This window comes from Glandiceps talaboti, chromosome 22, assembly GCF_964340395.1.
Source record: "Glandiceps talaboti chromosome 22, keGlaTala1.1, whole genome shotgun sequence".
NCBI lineage: Eukaryota > Metazoa > Hemichordata > Enteropneusta > Spengelidae > Glandiceps > Glandiceps talaboti.
In genome coordinates, this window is record NC_135570.1 from 1,463,837 (window position 1) to 1,487,055 (window position 23,219).

The following is a 23,219-nucleotide window of genomic DNA, read 5'->3' on the forward strand; positions in this document are numbered from 1 at the left end:
AGATGCATGTATGCACGACCTCACTCGCACACGCGCGCGCGCAAGCCTATACATACGTATGACGTGTGTACACCCGTCCTCCTATACATCACTAGTTTGGGAGATTAACACTGCTACATTACCCCCCCCCCCCAAAGAAATGACATGCCGAAGACATGTGGACCCAGACCAACTTATGATAAAATATGTCACAAGTATTGATAACACTATCACTTGGTCTGAGATGACATTTCAACATATATATTATGGACTTATTTTACTTCTAAATTCATTTTTTGATGTGACGTAAAAAGCCAAGGTGTGAATTTTGGTGTAATTAATATAGGAATGCGAATCTGTATTTGTCGATCATAGCATTCTATATATTTCTATATCTCCAGTTTCTGTATTAGCTCACTTCATCCACGTCTTTCACCTGCTCCTTCTTGGACACGCTGTTGTTTGATTGGTCTGTTCACTGTTTGCAATTTCTCGGTAATTTGGTTTAGATTTTCAAAAATGTTCAACTCAGCCAAGAATGATTGTTTTTCGTACAGTAAAGGATAACGTTGTGGTGTTAAGCCTCCGTGGATTGCTGAGATAACTGCGGATAATTGTGGAGTTGCGTAATCCATCTTGTCATCTAATATGGCGACCAACGCCATAGTACAACGAAGAATTCGAAGATGGTAAAAAGTGGTGGTGGACAGATAAAGAGAGCAGCTGCTGCATTGTTTTATGGGAAGGAAATATCAACCGTATCAACAGGTCAGTCGTTGTTTTCCTCATCTTCAAGGCGATATATCTAAATACTACAATATAATGGGTACTAATGGACCAGCAACTCGAGAAAATGGCGATCAATTACAGCCCAAAGCAATGGCGAAAGCAGCTCTAGAGATAACTCCATGATGTATTAGTTGAAAACTCGGACTCTTCAGAAAAGCGATACTCCAGAACTTTTAATATATTCCACTCTTTTACAGAATAGAAAAACGTGATATCCATTAGATTCCATGTGTATGTGATATATACAACAAAACAATATCAGCAGTGTACGTAGTGTACACTTTCAACAAAGAAAGTTATATCAGATTTACATATTAACCGATGACAAGTCAGGTGTCTCCATTGTAAAAGTACAGGCAATTACGGAAAGAACTGTCCATCCCTCCGAGTCAAAACGAGAATATGACGTAACACCTTTCTTTCTGATTATGAATAGACATTCACATCTTGACTCAGACAGAGTCATCATTGCCAGCAATCCTTTCAAAATTCGTTGCAAAATTGTGTCTAGCGCCAACAACGATGAACTTTTTAGTATAATATTACACGATTTGCAAAATACTTTTCCGAAAGTGAATTTTTTTCATCATGAAAATAAGCCTAATTCCACGTGGTGGTCGGACGTCGGGATGGATAAGATCTTGCATTGCATAGTGATCGCGACACGACACGTCATGGGTTATAGTTAAGCTTAATCTTCTTGTTGTTCCCTCTGAAGGAATTCAAGAAATTTTGGACCAACATCAGAAGTACCGAATCATCACCAGGTATGTTGTGAAATATTTGTCACTATAATTTCCCATATGAAAGTAAGAGTAGTCCGTATATAATTATGTGTGTGTGTGTGTGTGTGTGTGTGTGTGTGCGCGCGCGCGCGCGTGTGTGTGTGTGTAATAAAGCGAATTTATAATGCATCTGTTCTCCGAAGAGCTCCAAGCGCAGACACTGAACTACTAACAAATTGCGAGGATACAGAGAAACAATTGAAAACATGGAAGGATATGTTTACTAGGTGAGTGAGAGTTAAGATTGCAATAAGGTAAATTTTAAGTCTCAGAGCGGAAGGCTTATGGAGTTAGCGTGACAAAGACTGTTCTAAATTGAGGAGCCATATAAGCTTCTTGGGGACAAATGGTGTTTTTAGGATGCGGGTGTCGGAAGAAGATCGTATATGTCTACGGGAAGCATGAAGGTGAAGAAATTGAGAAAAGATATTCTGGAGCGGTTACCTCCAGCGCGTCATAACAAACAGATTGAAGAAACCTTGTATTGTATTGTATTGTATTGTATGCAAGAGTTGATTGGTAACCAATGCAAAGAGTGCAGAAGTGGTTCATCGTGGTTGAGCTCTGTGGCTTTGCACACAAGGCGTGTGGCTGCGTTCTGTACGCGCTGTAGCTTGTTAATAGGATACTTAGGACAACCAGAAAACAGACTATTACAGTAATCCAAACGGGCAGGAACAAACGAACAGTCAAGAGTCTTGGTTGCCTGCTAAGTTATAAAAATGACGGATTGAATATATACATGTAGTATTTTATGATTAGTATACATACATATGTGGAGGTCAAGTGTAATGAGGGGTTTGTTAAGGATAAAATTAAATCTACCGAGAAATAGCTTCACTTATATACTACACACAGATACCAAGCTTTATTTCGAAATGTGACATTACATTGAGGTATACAAATAATTTGTTCTGCTTCGCTACTGTAATCAGGAATACGAAGGTATACATCTGCTCTGCTTCGCTACTGTAATAAGTAATATCAGCGGAAGACATAGAAATAATCACTGGAAATAAGTTTTAATAATGGAAAACTTGGAAACATACTCTCATATAAAATACATATTGTTATAATTAATGTTAAGCTAAAGAAATAATGACTTAATGTATGGTTATATTAATAATATATCATAATACGTCACTTTCTAAAAATATGTGTATTCGTTTAATCTATGTAATAGTCTTGTAAACCAAATACTTATAAAGTGAATTACGAAGTCTTCCATAGTGTGTCACTTAGACCTACTACGCCATAAAATACTAAAACTTATTAACATGTTGAGTTGCTATAACATGGTTGACGATATACAGTATACAGTTTGGTTTATTTAGTGTTCCCTCTAATATCGATGGTATTATTAACGTAACAAGTCTCGGAAATACACTCATTAAATGTTCATGTTACTTTCTTCAAGAACACTCCAACTTTTCCCAGTTAAAATCAAACAAGAATCTGGGATCAACGTGCATTTTTTAAATTGAGGTCATTGTAGTCATTTTAGAATCCAATATGGCCACTGAATCCAATATGGCCGACGAATACTTTATCAACTCTATGGGAAAATGAAAGATTGACAATTTCCTCAAAATGGTGAACCCCCCAATTTCTTTTATTAATTTCTATTATACAGCAACGTTTGGATAGAATCTATTTGATTTCTGGGAAATTGTTACTGAGGCTAATTCTACCCTACAGTACAAACCTTAACGTATAGTTTTCAAAGTAGGAGTTTTGTAAAGCAACTTAATTTAATTTGACATGATTTTATCCTCATATCCTACAATTTGTAACCGCCATTATTTAATAATTAATTATTTCAAATATTGTCACCAAGGATGGATCGTTTTAAGATCTTATAATAACAATGGTTTGGTCAGTCAGTCGGTCGGTCGGTCCATAAAAACGAAGTATTGATTGTACATTCAATTCACAATTATAGGTTTAACATTCTGGGTGCTTTAGAAATGATAATTCAAATAAGGAAGATGATGTGAACCATATCAAATGGAGCTGTTAAAGCTCACAAAGTTCGGCGATGAACGATAATTTTCACCAAGAGCCAGACTCCTTGAGTCAGCATATTATCATCAGTTGTGGGTTTTGTTTAAGAGGGCGTTACTTGTTGTCAAGAAATAAAGTGTCGGTCGGTTGGATTATGAGAAACCTAGAAATAAATAGAACTTTCTTACATAGATAGTAACAAATTACACAATTCGTAATATTGACATTTATGTTTTAAAAAAAGCTAAATTTCATGACAAATGTTTCTGTATAATACGTACTGAAATTGTTTGAAATATATTACATGTTATTATACCGAAGTAGATAGAATTAACGTCAGTTGAACCTTTCACAATAATAAAGATAAAATGATGAACCTAATAAATTAACCATGATTCAAAATCTAACAAATAATTGTTTGATAATTAAGCGATTGTCATTTGAAACTAACAGGCTAACTAACTAACTAATTTACTACTCACACAGTGGATTTATACAATAATTTGGTCATTTCATTGGTCCTATTTACATCTCTATAAAACATTGTGGTGAGCATTTGTGGTGCAAATACATTAATTCAGGCGGATAGCCTCTATGAACATATCTACGCTACAACTTGTCGTTATATAGATCAACAAGAGTACAAACACGACCTACGTTATGAGACACTTGGCGATCATTGTCACCCCAAAAACTCAATGTCTATACACATTCCTAACTGTAGTTAAATCACAAACAACTCTAAATATCGTAATGTGTAAAATCAAGGAATCCAATTTGGTCTCAATCTAATAAACCTATCATTGAACTATATATTGTAACTTGTAATAAAACTAAGCGAGGAGTAATTTTTGGAGAATACACAGTCTCATATAAACCGTGTATGCATCATGGGAGCAGGCCTGTTTCCCCATGTCCTTTCGCCCCTTCCCCCGGCCTTTGCCCCCCCCTTCCAGTTGATCATGAATAAAAAATGTTTAGGGTTTGTTATCTCTAAGACATGAGCTTCATGGTATATATTACGTAACCCATTGATTCGTTGGTAGCTGAATGTCCTGACCACATCCAAATCAATATTATTTTACACTGTTATCTGCAAATTTACTTAGATTTTATCCTAACAAACGTAGTTCAATGGTTATTGTATATTGACACATTTCAACGTTTTTGTTATGGAAAGATACAGTAAGAGTGTCAAAATTATGAATCAACGTTCGTTGGTCTGTAATCGTCATTCAGACAACGAAACTGAATTTAGTGATAAATATATCAAACTGAATTTAGTGATAAATATATCAAACTGAGTTTAGTGATAAATATATCACTCATGAAATATATACACGTTTGTTGACTGCATATTTATACTATTTCAATAACTACTTTTTTGATAGTATAAATAATCTAATCTTGTAAATGATCTAATCTCATAAATAATCTAATCTAACATATGTCTGATCACTTTTCGTTGTATGTTCAGTTTCTTAACTTTAGATATCGAGAGACAAACAAACTAAAAACCTATGTACATGATCTCAATATATCTAAAGTTACTTGTATCTTATATAAAACATTGACATGTATGACCATGTTCATGCTATACACCTTTAATAAAGCTAACTATGTACAAAACAGACGAATGCGATGACTTCTATCATTTCAATGATTCTTGTTTCTCCAAATTACTGCTAAACATAGAATGAAGTGAAGTAGAATTGTATCTGTCAACAAATGCATCCTAAATTGTATCTTGAAGACGTCGTATAATTATTTATGGTAAATTACAACAGAACCTTTAACCTTTAACCTTTAATCTTAAGTAATTTGCCGCAAGCTAATCTTTAGGTGTAATAGTGACTTTGAAAATATCACCATATACTTATTGTGTATGGACACGTGATCACATTAAGACTTGTGTACATCGTATATCAAGATGGTACAAGTCGTAACTTCAAGTCAGAAAATGTATTCCTGATTGAATTCTGCCTATGACAAAGATAACGTACATTTCTAGAAAAGATCTACAAACAACCAAGTGTTTATATATATATATATATAATTATGAAAACACCTGTGCTGGAGTAAACAAAGTTAATATATCATACGGTACAAGTAACACAGATATAGGAGATGTCAATATATTAATCAGTACTGTGTTACTTAGGCCAAAAAATAAGTGTGTGTTTTCGATAACATGGCCTCAGAGAATAGGATAAGTAGGTCGGGATTTTATTTTACTTCATTTTACCTTTTTAAGTGTTTTTTGGGGGGGTTTTTTTTGACAAATATTACTTCGACCGAAAACCCAAACGAAATATCGTCAGAACACCGCTTCTGTGATAGTTTGATGAAATATGTACAGACATCACTGAGGAAAGAAAACAACTCAGCATGAAGGTCAAGAAGACAAATCGTTTTGTTTTAAATATTTAAAACATGTTTAGTGTCAATGGGTTAAACTACAGTTATCGGAAACACACCATTTTTGTTGTGACTTATACGTTCATAGTTCACGTTTCATAGATTTCACCCGTTTGTAGTATTTTACATGGTGTTTTCAGCCATTGAGTCGTCAGTGCCAGCTACTGTAGTCATCACAGAGCCATTCCTTGAAAGTTTCATGCTTGGACCAGAATGAAAGGTGCCACTCATAGTGCTTGGTCTTGGTACGTCGATTTTCTGATCTGGTGACCATTTGACGCATGGGAAGCAGCGTAACGCCTTCCTGAAACCTCGACGGAATCTGAAAATACCAATATAGATTGATCTCAAATGTGTCTCCTTTATAATTGTAATTAAGACTTTTAGATATGATAAAGTACTGAAAATGTGTCAATGAATGAAATTCAATATATTATATGTTTGTTTGTTTGTTTGTTTGTTTGTTTGATTGTGTGTGTGTTTGTGTATGTTTGTTTGTGTGTGTATGTGTGTATGTGTGCGTATGTTTGCAGGTATGCAGGTATGTATGTATGTATGTATGTATGTATGTATGTATGTATGTATGTATGTATGTATGTATGTATGTATGTATGTATGTATGTTTGTGTGTGTGCGTATCTGTGTGTCTGTGTCTCTGTGTGTGTATGTATGTATGTATATATGTATGTATGTATGTATGTATGTATGTATGTATGTATGTATGTATGTATGTATGTATGTATGTATGTATGTGTGTGTGTATGTATGTATGTATGTATGTATGTATGTATGTATGTATGTATGTATGTATGTATGTGTGTGTGTATGTATGTATGTATGTAACATGTATGTATGTATGTATGTATGTTTGTTTGTTTGTGTGTGTGCGTGTCTGTGTGTGTGTCAGTGTCTGTGTCTGTGTCTGTGTCTGTGTGTATGTATGCCTGTGTGTATGTATGTATGTATGTATGTATGTATGTATGTATGTATGTATGTATGTATGTGTGTATGTATGTATGTATGTATGTATGTATGTATGTATGTGTGTGTATGTATGTATGTATGTATGTAGGTATGTATGTATGTATGTATGTATGTAACATGTATGTATGTATGTATGTATGTATGTATGTATGTATGTTTGTCTGTATCTGTGCGTCTGTGTGTCTGTGTCTGTGTGTGTGTGTGTCTGTGTGTCTGTGTGTCAGTGTGTCTGTATGTCTGTGTGTCTGTGTCTGTGTGTGTATGGTTGGACTACATCAGGTAATATGAATATACTTTGTAATTGATCATTATAACTTTAAAAAAAATAAAGGACAGTGCATTTCATAGGAATAGTCGTTAAAACGTAAGTAGATAGTTTGATTTACAATGTTCTTTTTTTTAAATAACTATTCCTAGCCACATATTTTGCACATATCTTTGATTGGTAGACTTACAGAAAATACAACGTCTTTGCAAGTTAATTTGTTTGATAATCAAGGAATCTAGACGCTTTCTTCAGTCTTATTTCAAAATATAGGTGTCTTTCAATTAAGGACATGATGTGGTACAACGCTGACAACGTTGTTATTTTACATAGCACACAATGTTGCTTAGTATTGAATAAATGTGAGACCACATTTGATGAGTAAAACATTTCTCGACAGCTTGATTGAAATAAGCTAGAAAGGTTGCAATGATTACATATATACTCAAAAGCAAAGACCTGCTTCTGATTGGTTACTTATGAACAACAACATGCAAATTAAGACGATATGATTAAATGAACTAAGAGTGATTGGAGAAGAAAGGCAATAGCTAAAGAGACAGTTGAATGTATATAAAGATAGATATTAGTAATTGGGTGTTTAATCAGAAATACTCTGATACAGGAGTGTGAAAGCAGCCATTCTTTCAACAGAAGTTAGTATGCATTTTAGCTGTGTAACCAAAAGCACAAAAAAGCCAACAACCATCAAATAAGGCGATTATTAAAATTCGGTGACTCGACTGTTCAATTCATTCGTGTGCATTTGGCGAAATGGAAGATTAAGGAGATACTCTAAGCCAACCAAAAAGTAGTTGCATATATACAAACTACTAGGCTTGTGTTTTTCAGAAAGTCAAATCATGGCAAAGAGACTTGTCCATTAAGTAGATATCACAAAAAACAATTCATATGAATATTTCAATCACAGGATAAATTCGTATGAGCTGCAGGATGTAGTGCACTTGCCCGACTGACCTAGGTGAGCTGTGATTTGCCGTCAATGCAAAGGGTAGTCCTGTACTTATTGTCATAAAAAGTGTCTGTATTGATAGTTAATAATTTACTATCCCATAATTTAGACGCGTGTGTCTCGAAATCCAGATGATATAAGATTTAAATAAAAGACGTGTTAGAAGAGTTGAAAGTGAACGCAATTGTGACAGAAACGTGAAGGTAAATAATAAAGTGCCAAGAATAAATAGAACTTAAACTGTGAACAAAGTAGTTTATCCCAAAACGGTGATTATTAATTTTTTATTTTGGTGTCATTCTTTATAATATTGTAAGTCATAAGCTTACATTGAAAAAAAAATACCCATCTTGGTCAGTATGGTTTATCAAAAGAGTTTGTTAGATAGATATCCCATAATGTATCTTGCGAGAATTTGACAATATCTGAAATGCATGCACACGTACAGATCATTGTCGTTCTCAGTAGTAGCGGTCTGTATAGTGGTCAGTCTAGCATGTGAAACTAAATCCAATTCGATATGCTCATGTTCATTGGCTGTTGACAACACGTTCCAAACACGTTGCAACATGTATTGACCAATCAGAAACACTCTTTGCAGGGAACTTTCACACTCATATATCAGCTTACTTCCAACTTCGGCCCTGCTTTTGTAAGTAACACGGGTATATCCTGACCCGAGGACTTTAGACCAGTGATCCTTCGAATAATTGACACACGGGAGCCATTGAAAAACTTTCTTGAAGCCCATTCTAAAGCTAAAAATAATATTTTACTATATGAGATTTAAAATGATGTGAACTATATTATAAATCAACACAATACTTTACTATACGGGATATGATACTAGACAATAACATGTGATGAGATTAGAATTCGATTTCCTTGAATTAAAGGGATCAAGGCTTAAGGTGGGTTTATACCTATCGGGTTGAATTCTTCCTATACATTCAGAAGGTACTCGTGGTGTTCTAACTATCACAGCATATCTAATCATCTCTTGATTAAATTGATCCTCCGATATATATGAGTGACTCAAATTGTATAAACTATCAGATGACGTAATTTCTTATAGGTACAAAAATATCGAGGAATTCCCTACTATGCAAACAGCTGTTCTAACAATATTAATAATGTGTATGGAGATTAACATTCAATTTGATACTATTACTCTAAGGCCAAATGAAAAAAAATGTGTGGTTTCGATTACGCTCAGTTTTAGAATAGGTGGGATAGGTAGATTTTTTATTTTATTTTATTTTATTTTATTTTTTCCATGTGTGAGTGTCTAGTTCAGGTAGTTATGTTTTCTGTAGTTTTTCACATGGTCGCTGTGTTATTGTTCTTCTCATCAGATGTACATTCATTAAAGATTGGAAGAACAGTTTTATATTGTCTTTCAAGTTAATGTCAGTTTCCGCATCCACTATTTCTGGCAAGACATTCCGCGATTTTTTTACTCGAATATGTAAGAAAAAGTTTAGGGTTGGTAGTAAAAAGCTAGGTGGGGTCGGGTAACCGGAATCACACATTTTTTTCTTTTGGCCTAATCGAGATTTATAACAATATTTTTTTTTAGTATGAAGCTTTTTGTAAATTCAGCTTGTACCACTTTAACGACGCCTTTTGAGTTGTTTTCTGGTATTGACTGATGGCCCTGAGCACTGTAGCCACGCCCACCTTAGTTACCATTTGAGTTGTTTTCTAGTATTCTATAGGTGGCCTTGATAACAATGTCATATTAACAATGTCATGTGTTAAGTTTTAGCAGAATACAACATATTAATTATGTCCTTCAATAGGGAACTTGCAAACCCGCCATATTGAATGTTGCATCATGGGAAGTGATAATAAATACTAATCAATTAGTATTGTTAACAATATTGATACATTGTTTATAATCACCAATAATCAATTCATAGTTACCCTAACAATTGTGGGGGGGGGGTTAATTTCATCAGTAGCTCCAGATTACGTATTATGATAACCACAGATAACCCCATAGTCCTTTGCGTCTGAGCATGCTCAGTCTGGATTGCAAGTTCCTTATTGAAATTAATGTACGGACAGAGACTTAATTGTGTAACATACTATTTCATACTTCACAAATACCGTCTGTGAACATCTGCAATTCACTTTTAGTTTTCTTAATCATTCTAGCACTAAAATCCACATTTATATTGAGGCATCATTACGTTACCAAATCAACATATTCTAATGATCAGCACACTAATATATGTAACAATGGAATCTTATAGAGATACTAACCTGTCATTTAGGCAGCAATAGATAAATGGGTTATACATGGAGTTACTCATAGCTAGCCAATAAATAGCCATATAAATATGATTGATGTATTTATAGCTGTAGACTTCATTGAAATAGTGGCCCAGCAGGAAATAGACATGAATCGGCAGCCAACAGACTGCGAAGATAATTACCACGAACATCAACATTTTGACAACCTAGAAATATACATAAAGACATTAATTAGCAACAATGACGTGGTGAAGACATTCAATCACAACAGCTTAGGCAATATTTGTACCTTTATTTATATATATATATATATATATATATATATATATATATATATATATATATATATATATATATATATATATATATATATATATATATATATATATATAAATCTCGGTGAGTATCAATCTGCTAAGACAGTGCTCTATACCGCAGTGGCAGAGCGTAATAGTTTTGGGTGAGTTTTTTTGTGTAAGTGTTCGAAGGTGGGAGGGGAATGTTCGTTAAATGTCGCCTACATTGGGTACAACATTTATTATGTACGTAATACGTATACATTGTTAACAGCAAGTATGTAAAGAGTATGATTGTATAAACTATCTAAAAATAACTGTTACTTTGCTATCGATGACGTCACCGGCAACTTTGCAATGATAAACATTAGATCAATGATATGGAAGGCATGAAATGATTGTCATATTGACGACCGTGTCATCTGTCAAAGGTATATACAGTAATGCCAAAGCCGGGAGTCAAATTTGTCTCAAATTTAATTATCGAAAGATCAAGAGTGTAATCTCCTTAGGAATAGACAGCCTGATAGGTTATCATAGTATACCCTATAGTAACGCTGGTAGTCACTTCCTATCCTATGTTTTTATCATGCAATGATTGAATTCAGATAAATATCTCGACATGCTCTGTTTCATATTGTTTATATCTGATAGCTAAATGATTCAAAACAACTACTATGTTATATAATGTCAACTGAGAAAAGCTGGTTTACAGCGCCCCCTAGAGATACTGGACTTGATTGACTCATAATCGATTGAATGTTATGGAACTTCATTCTATTCGCGTACTAAGGAAGTCGTTTTTGATTAGGACTTATCCCTTTCAACACATACACAGTCGCTGCTTACTGTAGATCAATACTAGATGACAGATTCACTACCAGGGAAACCCAGATGACTTCCTCGTAACTTGAAGGCATTAACCTCGTTATTTACATACGCACTATATGAAAAAGGAGAAAGGTTAATAGTTACTGACAGTTTTGATGTATTTCATTTTCTCCTCTTACCTTTCTCTTAGCCTTGAGCTGTTCTTTATGTCTGTTAGAAGATTCCCCAGGTGCTTGACTTCCCCACAGTTTAACACCGACGATTGTGTAGCATATTCCTTGAGCGAACAGTGGTACTACATATGTTGCAATCGTAAAGGAAAACGTGTACCTGTGAACAAAGTGCAACATCTTTTCCTTCAATATAAAGGTCGGCAATATCGATGTAAATATAAGATATTTATCACACAGAGAGGATAGGTCATGCAAAACAAACACGTGTATTTGAAGTGTGAATGTCAAATCTATCATTTAGTGTTTCAATTGAAAATTGTTTAAAATTTAATCGGGGGTGTTATTCACATGTCTCGAATTCACTTACATTAATTCACATTTGAATAGAATTACAATCCATTTAACTGATCTGTCAGTCTTGTCATACACATGTGTGAATTCATACACATTATTCAAAGCAATGCTCATTCTGTAAACGTATCACGTGATGTTCTACCACCTACTGTACTTACATTAAGTATTTTCTCAATTAATATTACCGCATCCCATTACCATAGTCATTCTAACAGAGCATACGATGAACACGTTCTACTGCACTTGACATGTGTTCAACAATTTGGGGGATTTCGTGCAATGATTTATGAGAAAACGTCTGGTGGCGACATCACAATATTAACCTATACCTCTCCATTTTATATGTCATGACAATGGGATTAGGGTAGTACAGTATACAGTAGAGCCTCTTTACAAGAGTTAATCAGTAAGCTATTGGGGGCGCTATTCTCAGATTCGTACGTAAGGTGATATCAGGCATCAACTCAAGTACGCAGAGATAAGTATATTTTTACTATAGCTTTAGTGTTTCTGTGATACTCTACATGTTGTGAGTAGATGACGAGTTTAGGTATTTGCTATAGTTTTAGTGCTTCTGTGATATTATAGCTACATGTTGTGAGTAGATGGGAAGTTTAGGTATTTGCTATAGTTTTAGTATTTCTGTGATACTCTACATGTTGTGAGCAGATGGCGAGTTTAGATATTTGCTTCCAATATTGACACATTGTAAATAGCATAAAATGAATCAAATTTTGAAAATGAAAGACTAGTGTGATGATTATATTGACGTACGAAGTGGTATTAGTCGTATCCCAACTGTACATGTGTTTTTAAAGCATATAATGTACGCCATAAACGCACACGACAAACAAACGAAAAATGTAAAGTGAATTTAAACAACAACAACAACAACAACAACAACAACAACAACAGGGTACTTATTTATGTCATTATGGGTAAAGTTGGCTGTATAGGGTACTTGTTTATAACATAAAATGAGGATAAAATTGATTTTACCTACCAGAAGTACCAATTGTCATAAACCTGTCCATCAGGCCATACTGTGATGCATACCGTACGAAGTGTAATGGGTACAAGATCATCTGGTTCCATTATACATTCCATAACTGCGAGTTGTGAACCTTCCAGATATGGTATGCATATCGCCATGGATACCATCCAAACGGCAGCTATGATCGATTTGGCTCGGAGTTTTGACATTCTTGGTCTCATTGGGTGAACGATAGCTATATAACGATCGATACCAATGGCCATCAGTGTGAACACACTAGCTGCCACAGTAACGGGACCAATGAAGCGCTGTATTCTGCAGTATATCTCGCCATAATACCAATCATTGTATAGTAAATAACTAAACGGGAAGGGGACATTGAAGATAGCATTCATGGCATCAGCCAACGCCAAGTTGACAATGAAATAGTTTGTGACTGTCCTCATGCGGCGATGAGCCAGGACAATCCACAAAACGATTAAGTTTCCAACGGCAGCAGTAACTATCATGGCTCCAAACACAAGTGTCCAGGAGAAGACGACCAGTGATGGCATTCCATTCTCTTCAGGACAGACTGAATAGTTGAATGAAGGAGATGGCTCTACGGTTGAGTTGATGGAAAAATTCAGACTAACCAACGACGGTATGTAATTGGTACTATCTGCCATAGTGATAAAAGTGTGTATTTATCCTAAATAGCAGATCTGTGAAATATCAAACCAACCTTAAGTTGACAATTATTAGAAAATAACTCAGGAGAGAATATTTTCATAGACAGATATACTTCAGATTTAGTCTGAGAACAGAGTTGTTAGTGTCTGCATGAACACTTCAATTCGTTAATGATTTCGTGAAAATTTCTATGGCGACAAATCTTAAGAGCTTTTGGTGCTGGCTCCGTTCCTTAGAAACAACATCTTTTCCAGCGAGTATTTCCTGAGGAGCTGTTGCCGGTCGTCTTATCAAATGGCTTCACACTTTATTCGCTTTATGGAGTTGTTATAAAGGTGATAAAGATGAAATTGAACTTGTGTTATGCTATCTTCTGATGAATCAAACTGGGATCAGCACTGTAAGAAACACAAATAAAATGCATTAATGTCAGTTAATAACAAAATGATAATGAATATTTACCTATCATTAATCATTGTGGAGTCATGGTGGGTGAATGGTTAGAGTGGTCTGCTTGGAATCTGTAGTCAGTCAACCCAGCTATATAATTGGGGACCTGGTAGGATACAGGTTGCAATGTGAATGCTTTAATCCAATGTGCTTATAGAGGCTGCAATGGATTGTATGCTCCCCAGGGAGTTGAAGAAGTATAAAGGGCCTCTGTGCCGCTATAGATCCATTCCATGGGTAATAATTGTAAAGTGATTTGAGCACAGATTGGGGAAAGCACTATATAAAAACCAACGTTATTATTTATTATTCTTATTATTAATAGTTACAATGCCGACAAGAAGTGCATAACGTTTACTTTACTTAGTTCAAAGAGTTATCTTCACTATCAAGGGTACATTAGTTTATATCCTACCGTATGCTACCCAGTGCAATTTTCATTTACTGTCATATTAATTTCATTGTTATTCGAAATTACCTGTAAATGTTCTTTGCCAAATTGATCGGTAATCTACAGAGTAAATCTGGCAATCAAATGATTTCATGTTTAACACATCAACAGGCCTGGGATACAACAAATGCATTGCCAAAACCTGACATCTCAATTTATAATACTTAAATAATATTAAATACAAAATGAACACTAACGTTAAATTAATACAGACCCACTCTAAAGGCTTGCATGTGTCATCTTTATGTTATCGGCATATGGCAAATAAGACGATTTTCTTTCCTTCTATTAGACTTTCGAAGGTAGCGTGCTGCCAGCTGATGTGTATTGTTATCTGTCAATCTATATCGACAACTCGAAAACATAAATCACGCGAAGATAGAAGTAAAGTTTTAGCTATTGCAATATATATGTATTGCGTGCAAGCACTTTATGGGCAATAAGTCCTGAGAGAGTACACTAGAACCCACGCTGGACCTTTAGTGTTTTATCTATTTAGTATACAGTAAATTGCACTTGAAAGCAGACAGTTCCTGTCTACTGCACGTTTATAGTAGCATACACGTTTACACACCACTTGTTTCTGTTGAATGAGAAATCAATAGGCTTTAATGCAAGAATGTCTTCTATCATTTACGCTTGCAAAGATTATAGGTAAATGACAACAAGTCAGTGACATGAATGACATAAACTACTAATGGTACATATTACAACACTGTTTTATTGGAGCAATGTGTCACGAGTCAACTTAACAACATTTAGAGTATCACAGAAACACTAAAACTATAGCAAATACATAAACTCCCCATTCAAGTGTATGGAGTCTACTGTTGACAACATACCCACACCGCCATTCAAGTGTATGGAGTCTACTGTCTACTGTCGACAGCATAAGTTATTAAACATTGAGATAAATAATGGCGATTGGGAACGTTTTGACTCATATTTTGAGCACTGCAGAACCAGTGACGGAGACACGGGTTGTTGTGACGTAGAACGCAGGGGTATAGAATCGATATTTTTTGTTCAAAGTCAATAACTTAACTTGTGCACAGTGTAGGGGTCTCCAGTTGATGCTAAGATGCCAGCTCAAAAAAGTAGACTGAGGGATTGAGAAGAACTGTGTCAGTATTTACACGGAGAGTATAAATCCCCAATATCTAATCATTTCAGAGAGATAAGAAAGATTTTATGTTTACAATATATTTATATCTACCATTTGATCAGTCTGAGATGCCTTCAGGTTGATCCAAAATTTAAACTATTTCTGTACATCTATGTAATCTTGTCTTAAAGAAACCCGATTACATCAGTGTGCAATATCCAACACTTTCACCACAACATTCAAAAACCGTTATTAAAAGACTGCCTTTAAAACATGGGTATAAGGCTTTAACTAGTACACTCGCCATCCCAGTGGATAGGACTCGTGTGTTTATTACTCACCATGTTACATTGACAGACAGTCATATTGTCTCGTTTCTATCAGAGAATAAAGTGTATGAAAACGTGACATTGCAAGCAAGGAACAGCTTACTGTGCAATCACAATTCCCAACACATGCCATATCTAACCATTATCGACATGTTTGATGCGAAGTAATACTTCCGTGTTCTTTGATAAACTTACCTTTATAATTCGATCAACAACATATATCCACAATACATGTCAGTTATTATTATCACAGTAATGATAATTATACCAATAACCATGTCGAGTTTCACATGATATATTTAGTTGACTTACCGAACATAGGGACTCATTCCATTTCTTACTATACACATCTGTATTCCTATCATTAAAACCGTATTGTGTTTTAAAACAATGATACTTGTCTATCATTTATTAGACTGTTAAGTTTTAGAAAGGACAAGTTCTTAGATACTGAAGTCTAAAGTTTAATCTTGACAGTTCAACCATCCTTTGAAAACTTTCCGCCGAGATTACAAAACTAAGTAAATGTAATTTGTTAAACCGTTGTCATATAAAGACGTAAAGGGAAGTATTTACCAACTGCTATCCTTCATATTTTGTACTACCATGTCTTCCAACTAGATTTAGAAAGTACACATGAAAAACAAGAAACGTAGTAGAATTTAGTGTACAACCTGACTTGAGTAAGTATCATAGTTGAACATATGTATAATGATTATGAGAGACATTCACTAAAGTTGCACATCATGTACTCCTTGAAATGAAAGACTTAACATAGTGTAAGATAAAAATACAATTACCATAGTTGAACATAATTCACAGCTTAGGTTAATAGACAACCAACAATAGTTGAATATAATGTAAAACCTGCGTTGAAAGACAATTCAAATATTAGTTGATCATAATTTACAACCATATTTATTATTCCATAATTTAGTACATGTTATTCCATTAGATATGGTTTTATGACAATTATTACTGTAGTTGGCGATGATATCGATGTGCCTATGAGGTACAAACTGTGGTTTACGTAGGCCATATTCTCCAATTATGGACTTATCATTTTGAATGTACTGGTGTCTTTCATGAGTTCAGTATACATGGTAATTAAAAAACAACATTCCAGTTTAACCACCATGTCAGTTTTTTGAGATTTGATATTTCCAAGATGACACATTGGATTAGGAACACAGATAAATTTTCAATTAGAGACGAACAGACGATATATCAAACATGTAATCGTCTGCCATAAAACCACCTCAGTGCAAAGTTGTGCAAATGTTTAGATTTCACAAATGGCAAATCATTTATGTCACTTGTCATATATCTAATTTCAACATAAAGCTTCTCAAATTTACATCTGACGATTTAGCACATGCCACTCTATTGGTGGAAGGTTTTAGAAATAGATGGTCAGTGGAACATTAATATCGTGATTGTTTACTCTCTAATGTCAGTCAGTCACACACAAACACACACACACACACATGTATGTATGTATATATATATATATAACTCGGTGAGTATCAATCTGCTAAGACAGTGCTCTATACCGCAGTGGCAGAGCGTAATAGTTTTGGTAGTACTGGAACTCTTTCTTGGGTTACACCCAAGAAAGAGTTCCAGTACTACCAAAACTATATATATATATATATATATATATATATATATATATATATATATATATATGAACGCATTATACAGTAGTCATGCAATGGGAGAGAGATGCAATGTTTCCAATGAGATGTATTGAAGTATTAAGTAAAACTAAAAGTCGTATAGTACGAACATAAAATGACACAGTTGTTGATTAACGTCTTTTCACCTCAGACGAAATATTTTCTCAAGCCTGAACAGTTTCTAAACTGATACAAAGTAGATGTAGTGAAAAGAAGTTATACTTCAGATTTGTCTGGTTGTTAAGTGTTTTTTCACTGTTCCACAACCCCGTATTTATCCCTTGTACGTATTCGTTATTGGAAGGAATATTAATTAATTAATTAATGTCGATGTATCTGATTAACGCTGTATCTAATTGGGGTACTGTATACTATCATCTACATTCTATTCAATAGTATACGACATTCATGATAGCTCAACCACTTGCATTGTGGTTTCACCATCCTTTGCATATGGTCATAAAGTGACAGAAACCCTGTAACAGTTATAATTATTTCTATAAACCGAGCTATAGAATTTATTATAGCTCACTAAATGTACGAGAAATGAAAGAGATTACTGTTATGCTGGTAGGTGTAAAATTTCATTGATTAAAATGTAACTGAGTATCACATATGAACGCTCTCGCCATATGTCCTTTATAAAGATGACGAATCATAGAATTCATCGCTGATTGTCATTATTACGTGGCAATTCAACTCCGTCACTTGAAATTGTCACCAACCGTTTGTCACTTGATCATCAGTTGGTCTAAAGCAGTGACCATGATAGTACTTGAAAATGTTGCAACGCAACACAACAACAAATCCAGATGAACAGAGTGAAATCACTCGACTATTGACATCATACATTGATGATTGAGCTCTTCATTAACAATATACAACATAAACACTGCATCATGTTATCTGTGCTGAATGAATGAATGTAGTAATCGATCAAATTGTCGCAGACAAGGCTATGGGCTGTAATTAACATGAACCCCGGATTTCAGGTCAAGCCAAGGTGACCATACGCAAAGCACACTAAGCAAAGCAGACGACACAAACGTGGTTAAAAAAAGGCGTACGGAGACTGTTCTGTCATATTTATTGGTCTCTCAAATTACAATAATTTGTTCACATTCATACCAATTACTGTACTCGCTGCTAAATGATTCGTCGTGTTTTAGAATTCGGAACACAAAAGTTTACATCAAAAGGCAACCATCAAAGACCATAAATTTACAATCTATGAGTGAATTATAAACTATTCGAATGAATAGCTAACACGCTCAGTTTGAGCAGTGTCCACTAGCAAAATATACAAGTTGTGTCTTATCAGAGATGTGTCATTCAAAGTTCATTACTGTACACATTACATCTTATACTGTCTAATCCCTGGTAATACGGCAAGGCAAATAATTTCATAATGGTAATATTAAACGCGGTGTGCATTATACATGTCATGTACAATGATGCATTTAGACAGGCCGACCGTCTCTTGCAGCACTTTTGAATCAAAGTCGCATTAATTCAATAGAGAATACGGTGATACCCCCAGGTTACCACAATACATAATTCCCTTATATAACACGCGATCAAATGCCGATACACTAAGTGAATAAACAATTCAAATGTGTGGGAGGAATCACTTGTACGACCCGTATGGAAAGGAGTATCTTGTGGCGATATCTGTCCGTCTGTCTCTTTGTCTCTTTGTATGTCAGTCAGTCTTTTTGTGTATCTGTCCCTATGTTTGTCCGTTCGGAAGGGGGTGTTAAACACTTTCATTAATTAGCAATATCTTGCCAGTGGTGACGTCAAAGTCTATGTACTCTGCATAGCAGATGGATATTCAATGATACACATATAGTTTAATGTTATCACATGTATATACCTTGTGATATGTTTTACTACATCAATCAAAAAGAAATCAATATCTTCGCCAACTTCTACGACAACATATAGTTTACTCTCATTAGTTTCTTTGGCTTAAGAGTCTAGCTGTACAGACAGGACACACTTTTGTGTTTTAACACTCTAGGAAGAATACCACTCGAGCTATTTCGTACAATACTGAATTACACAATCTGACTAAAGGCATAGCATAGGCTTTGATAGATTTCATTCTCTGCATGATAACAAGCAGTTCCATAGGGTTAAAGTCGGAATTGAGTCTACAAATATACAAATATTGACTTAGCCAAAATCACAGAGATGACTTTTAACGCTTTTATTAAGCCTTTATTAAATACATTTACTTTGACACAACCAATTACCTGTGTAAATGCTGGATGTCCGATGAAAATCCTAATATTTGTATTCACTTCATAACTAACGCAATTGAGTGACAAGAACTACTGACCATGGTTAACCAGGGACTGTACTCTTTACAATACAATCCAATAATATTTACACAGGGGTAGTCAGTTTGCAAAGACAGGCTCTTTCATTAAATATTCCTCGGTGGCATATGCAAGGCTTTCTTTCAATATACTAGATTATCCATATTGTTAAATATCTTCAGGTTAGGATTAAAACGAAGGTGCACAGAATAGTTGTCAGGACGACCAATAGAACAGGTTGATGAGGATGAAAGAATGGTCGTATTGAATATTCTTGGTTCCACTGATAAGATAATACTAATTGTAATGTGAGGACCTGAGATTCAATCACCGGCCTTTAATTGGGCATAAATGATAGAAGAGTGTAGGAGGCGAAAACAGCCAGCCAGACGGACGGACGGACGGACAGACAGACAGACAGACAGACAGACAGACAGACAGACAGACAGACAGACAGACAGACAGACAGACAGACACACACACACACACACACATAGACACACACACATACATACATACATACATACATACATACATACATGCATAAATGCGTACGTGTGTACAGACAGACAGACAGTACTGACAGACAGACAGTACTGACAGTCAGACAGACAGACAGACAGACAGACAGACAGACAGACAGACACTCTGTCATCAAAGCGAGTCGGCATAAAGATACACTGTGAAACCTGTATGTATGCAATGGGTGAAGTTGTTGTTCATATTCGTCAATACACAAAACACAGGGGTGAATTGTCAATGACTCCTGCTCTACAGACAAACAGATTTGTAATACAGGCGACTTTGATAGTGATTTACCAAAAAAGATTTGAATGAAAATCAATCAACGATAAAATGATAAGCCGTTCAGATAGATGCGTGTTCCTGCAATTTATATTAATGTATGTGAGTTTGTTTTATGATTTTTTTTCCTATCCGGTAGCGAGTATTGTCTGCTCCACATTAGCCATCACAGTCACCGTAAGGAATACAATCTCTAACATCAGAACTACTAACATGTCCTGTGGGTATGGTACAATCAGGAATGAGAACAATTCTATGTACTGAACGTACGTCTGTAACGTTGATTTGTATCAAGATAAAAAGTGCATATTAAGATTCTTACAAAACATTGGGTATTGTACAGTGTATTCTGCAATGAGTGATGAGGCCCATAGAAATATCAACAAAGGACCTGAAGACTCTGAGCCAGAAGTCACTTCAAAAATCTTGAATTTCGGATAGGACGTTTTAGGTCGTGTTAAGTTACCCTCCCGGTGGATATATAAAGCAGGTTGCTATAGAAACCAGAGAGGTTTCATTGAATAGAGAATCTGTCAATATCTGCGATAGGAGTAATCTTCTCAGTTCAATCAGACAACTTGATTCCAATGAAACAAGAGTTCCTCAAATCTATTAAGAGTTTACATGAATTTTAACACAGCCACTGGAATACCCAGATGAATTAGAGCGAGCAATGTACATTATGAACACCCTGGTTTGCGTTAAACGCATCGTACGTTTGATTCATAATCGCACATTTTACCAAATTAATCTATTGTAAAGCTGATAATGGTAATTCACAAATTCAGTATGAAATATGCATACAAACATACATACATACATACATACATACATACATACATACATACATACATACATACATACATACATACATACATACATACACACATACATACATACACACATACATACACACACATACATACACACACATATACATACATACATACATACATACATACATACACATATACATACATACATACATAGTATAGCACTTCATTAACTTCAATAATCAACTGTCAAATCTTAGCCCTACTGCACTTGGTTTGAGTATATCTATTTTGGGGATTTCTTACAAGGGGTCGATGACATCACTATGTTTTTTTTGTCTTGGCAAATACAAAGAGTGTTAAAACACTGGAGTTAGGGTATCTGTGGCATCATCACTAGAGGTTTCTCATAATCCCTTGCAGAAATAAAGCAATATTATCGTAAATGTGGTAGAGCTATACAGAATTGTTATGTAGATTACCGTGGTGTTATTTTATCATCTAAAATAATTTATAAATTGATAGCTGTACACTTGTAGCATACCACTAATTGGGTGATTAATTGATTCACTTTTGAATCGACTTCAGTTTTTAACAAACGAACACACTTTTAATGTTCTAAATAATCCTCTATGAGAGAGATGCTTTCTTAAATCATGGATACCTACACAGAATATTTTCATAATTATAATTCTTGTAAACCCTATTGTCAAGACAATTATTTTTCTGCATTTTCCTGTTTATTATGACGAGTTCCATTATTCGACGAGAACTCTATCACGTTTGCATGCTGAGGGGTATTTTATTCGCATACAAACACAACGCCATTGGTGTAATGCTGTGACCCTCTATATAGATGATATAGAAGCCAGAGCAACACTGCACATACAATCTAAATAAAACGACACTTTTAGATAGATAACCCATAGGTCCTGTGGTGATCTTTTAAATGCACAACAATATATTGCACATCAATCGTTAGCCGCTCTACGTAATCGCAGCGATTATCATAAATATAGCAGGAATATGGCGCCGTCGATATTGCCTAGCGTAGTGATTTCTTCCGACAGATGATTGACATTGTCAACCGAATTTTCATTGCTACATTTCCTTGAGAGTTTACCAATTATTGCGGTTACTGCATGAAGTTGCACATCAAAGACTATTATTCCGTTACTGCCGGTAATTAACACCATTAGCGAAAGCTTTGACCAAATTATCTGTTTGGGATGAAATCGACAACAATAAAACTGTCTTTAGGTACCCATCATGTTATGTCCCACACTTTCCGTCAACTTATCTACACTTTATAATTGGACACTTTCAATCAAATGATCAAAACTCGAGAAAGTCCAACCTCTAATGTGGCTATTTCTGTTCTATACTTTGTCAATATATATATATATATACATATATATACATGTATATACATATATATACATGTGTATATATATATATATATATATATATATATACATATATATATATATATATATATATATATATATATATATATATATATATATAT

General features: G+C 34.8%; 1 protein-coding gene and 1 long non-coding RNA gene across 2 annotated transcripts in view; both read right to left on the reverse strand.

Moving 5' to 3' along the window:
* Positions 1-6,089: 6,089 nt before the first annotated feature.
* Positions 6,090-13,772, reverse strand: LOC144452386 (neuromedin-K receptor-like). Its single transcript, XM_078143479.1, has 5 exons — positions 13,114-13,772; positions 11,763-11,913; positions 10,466-10,662; positions 8,828-8,955; positions 6,090-6,297 (listed from the first exon to the last, which is right to left on the reverse strand). Exons 1-5 carry the CDS (start codon positions 13,770-13,772, stop codon positions 6,203-6,205), a joined length of 1,230 nt encoding a protein of 409 aa, XP_077999605.1. The 3' UTR covers positions 6,090-6,202.
* Positions 13,773-13,977: 205 nt separating this feature from the next.
* The window catches only part of LOC144452297 (uncharacterized), a 70,880-nt gene continuing 61,638 nt past the window's right edge, over positions 13,978-23,219 (reverse strand). Inside the window, exon 3 of the long non-coding RNA XR_013482341.1 lies at positions 13,978-14,174. This is a non-coding gene — a long non-coding RNA (uncharacterized LOC144452297). The remainder of the gene's footprint in view (positions 14,175-23,219) is intronic.

What these genes read in the sequence shown, in the direction of transcription:
- LOC144452386 (XM_078143479.1), bottom strand. Translation starts at nt 13,772, where the DNA reads ATGGCAGATAGTACCAATTACATACCGTCGTTGGTTAGTCTGAATTTT. An exon ending in TATGACAATTGGTACTTCTG is followed by an intron (nt 11,914 to 13,113) that starts GTAGGTAAAATC and finishes CTTTGTTCACAG; the next exon opens with GTACACGTTTTCCTTTACGA. An exon ending in AGCTCAAGGCTAAGAGAAAG is followed by an intron (nt 10,663 to 11,762) that starts GTAAGAGGAGAA and finishes GTATATTTCTAG; the next exon opens with GTTGTCAAAATGTTGATGTT.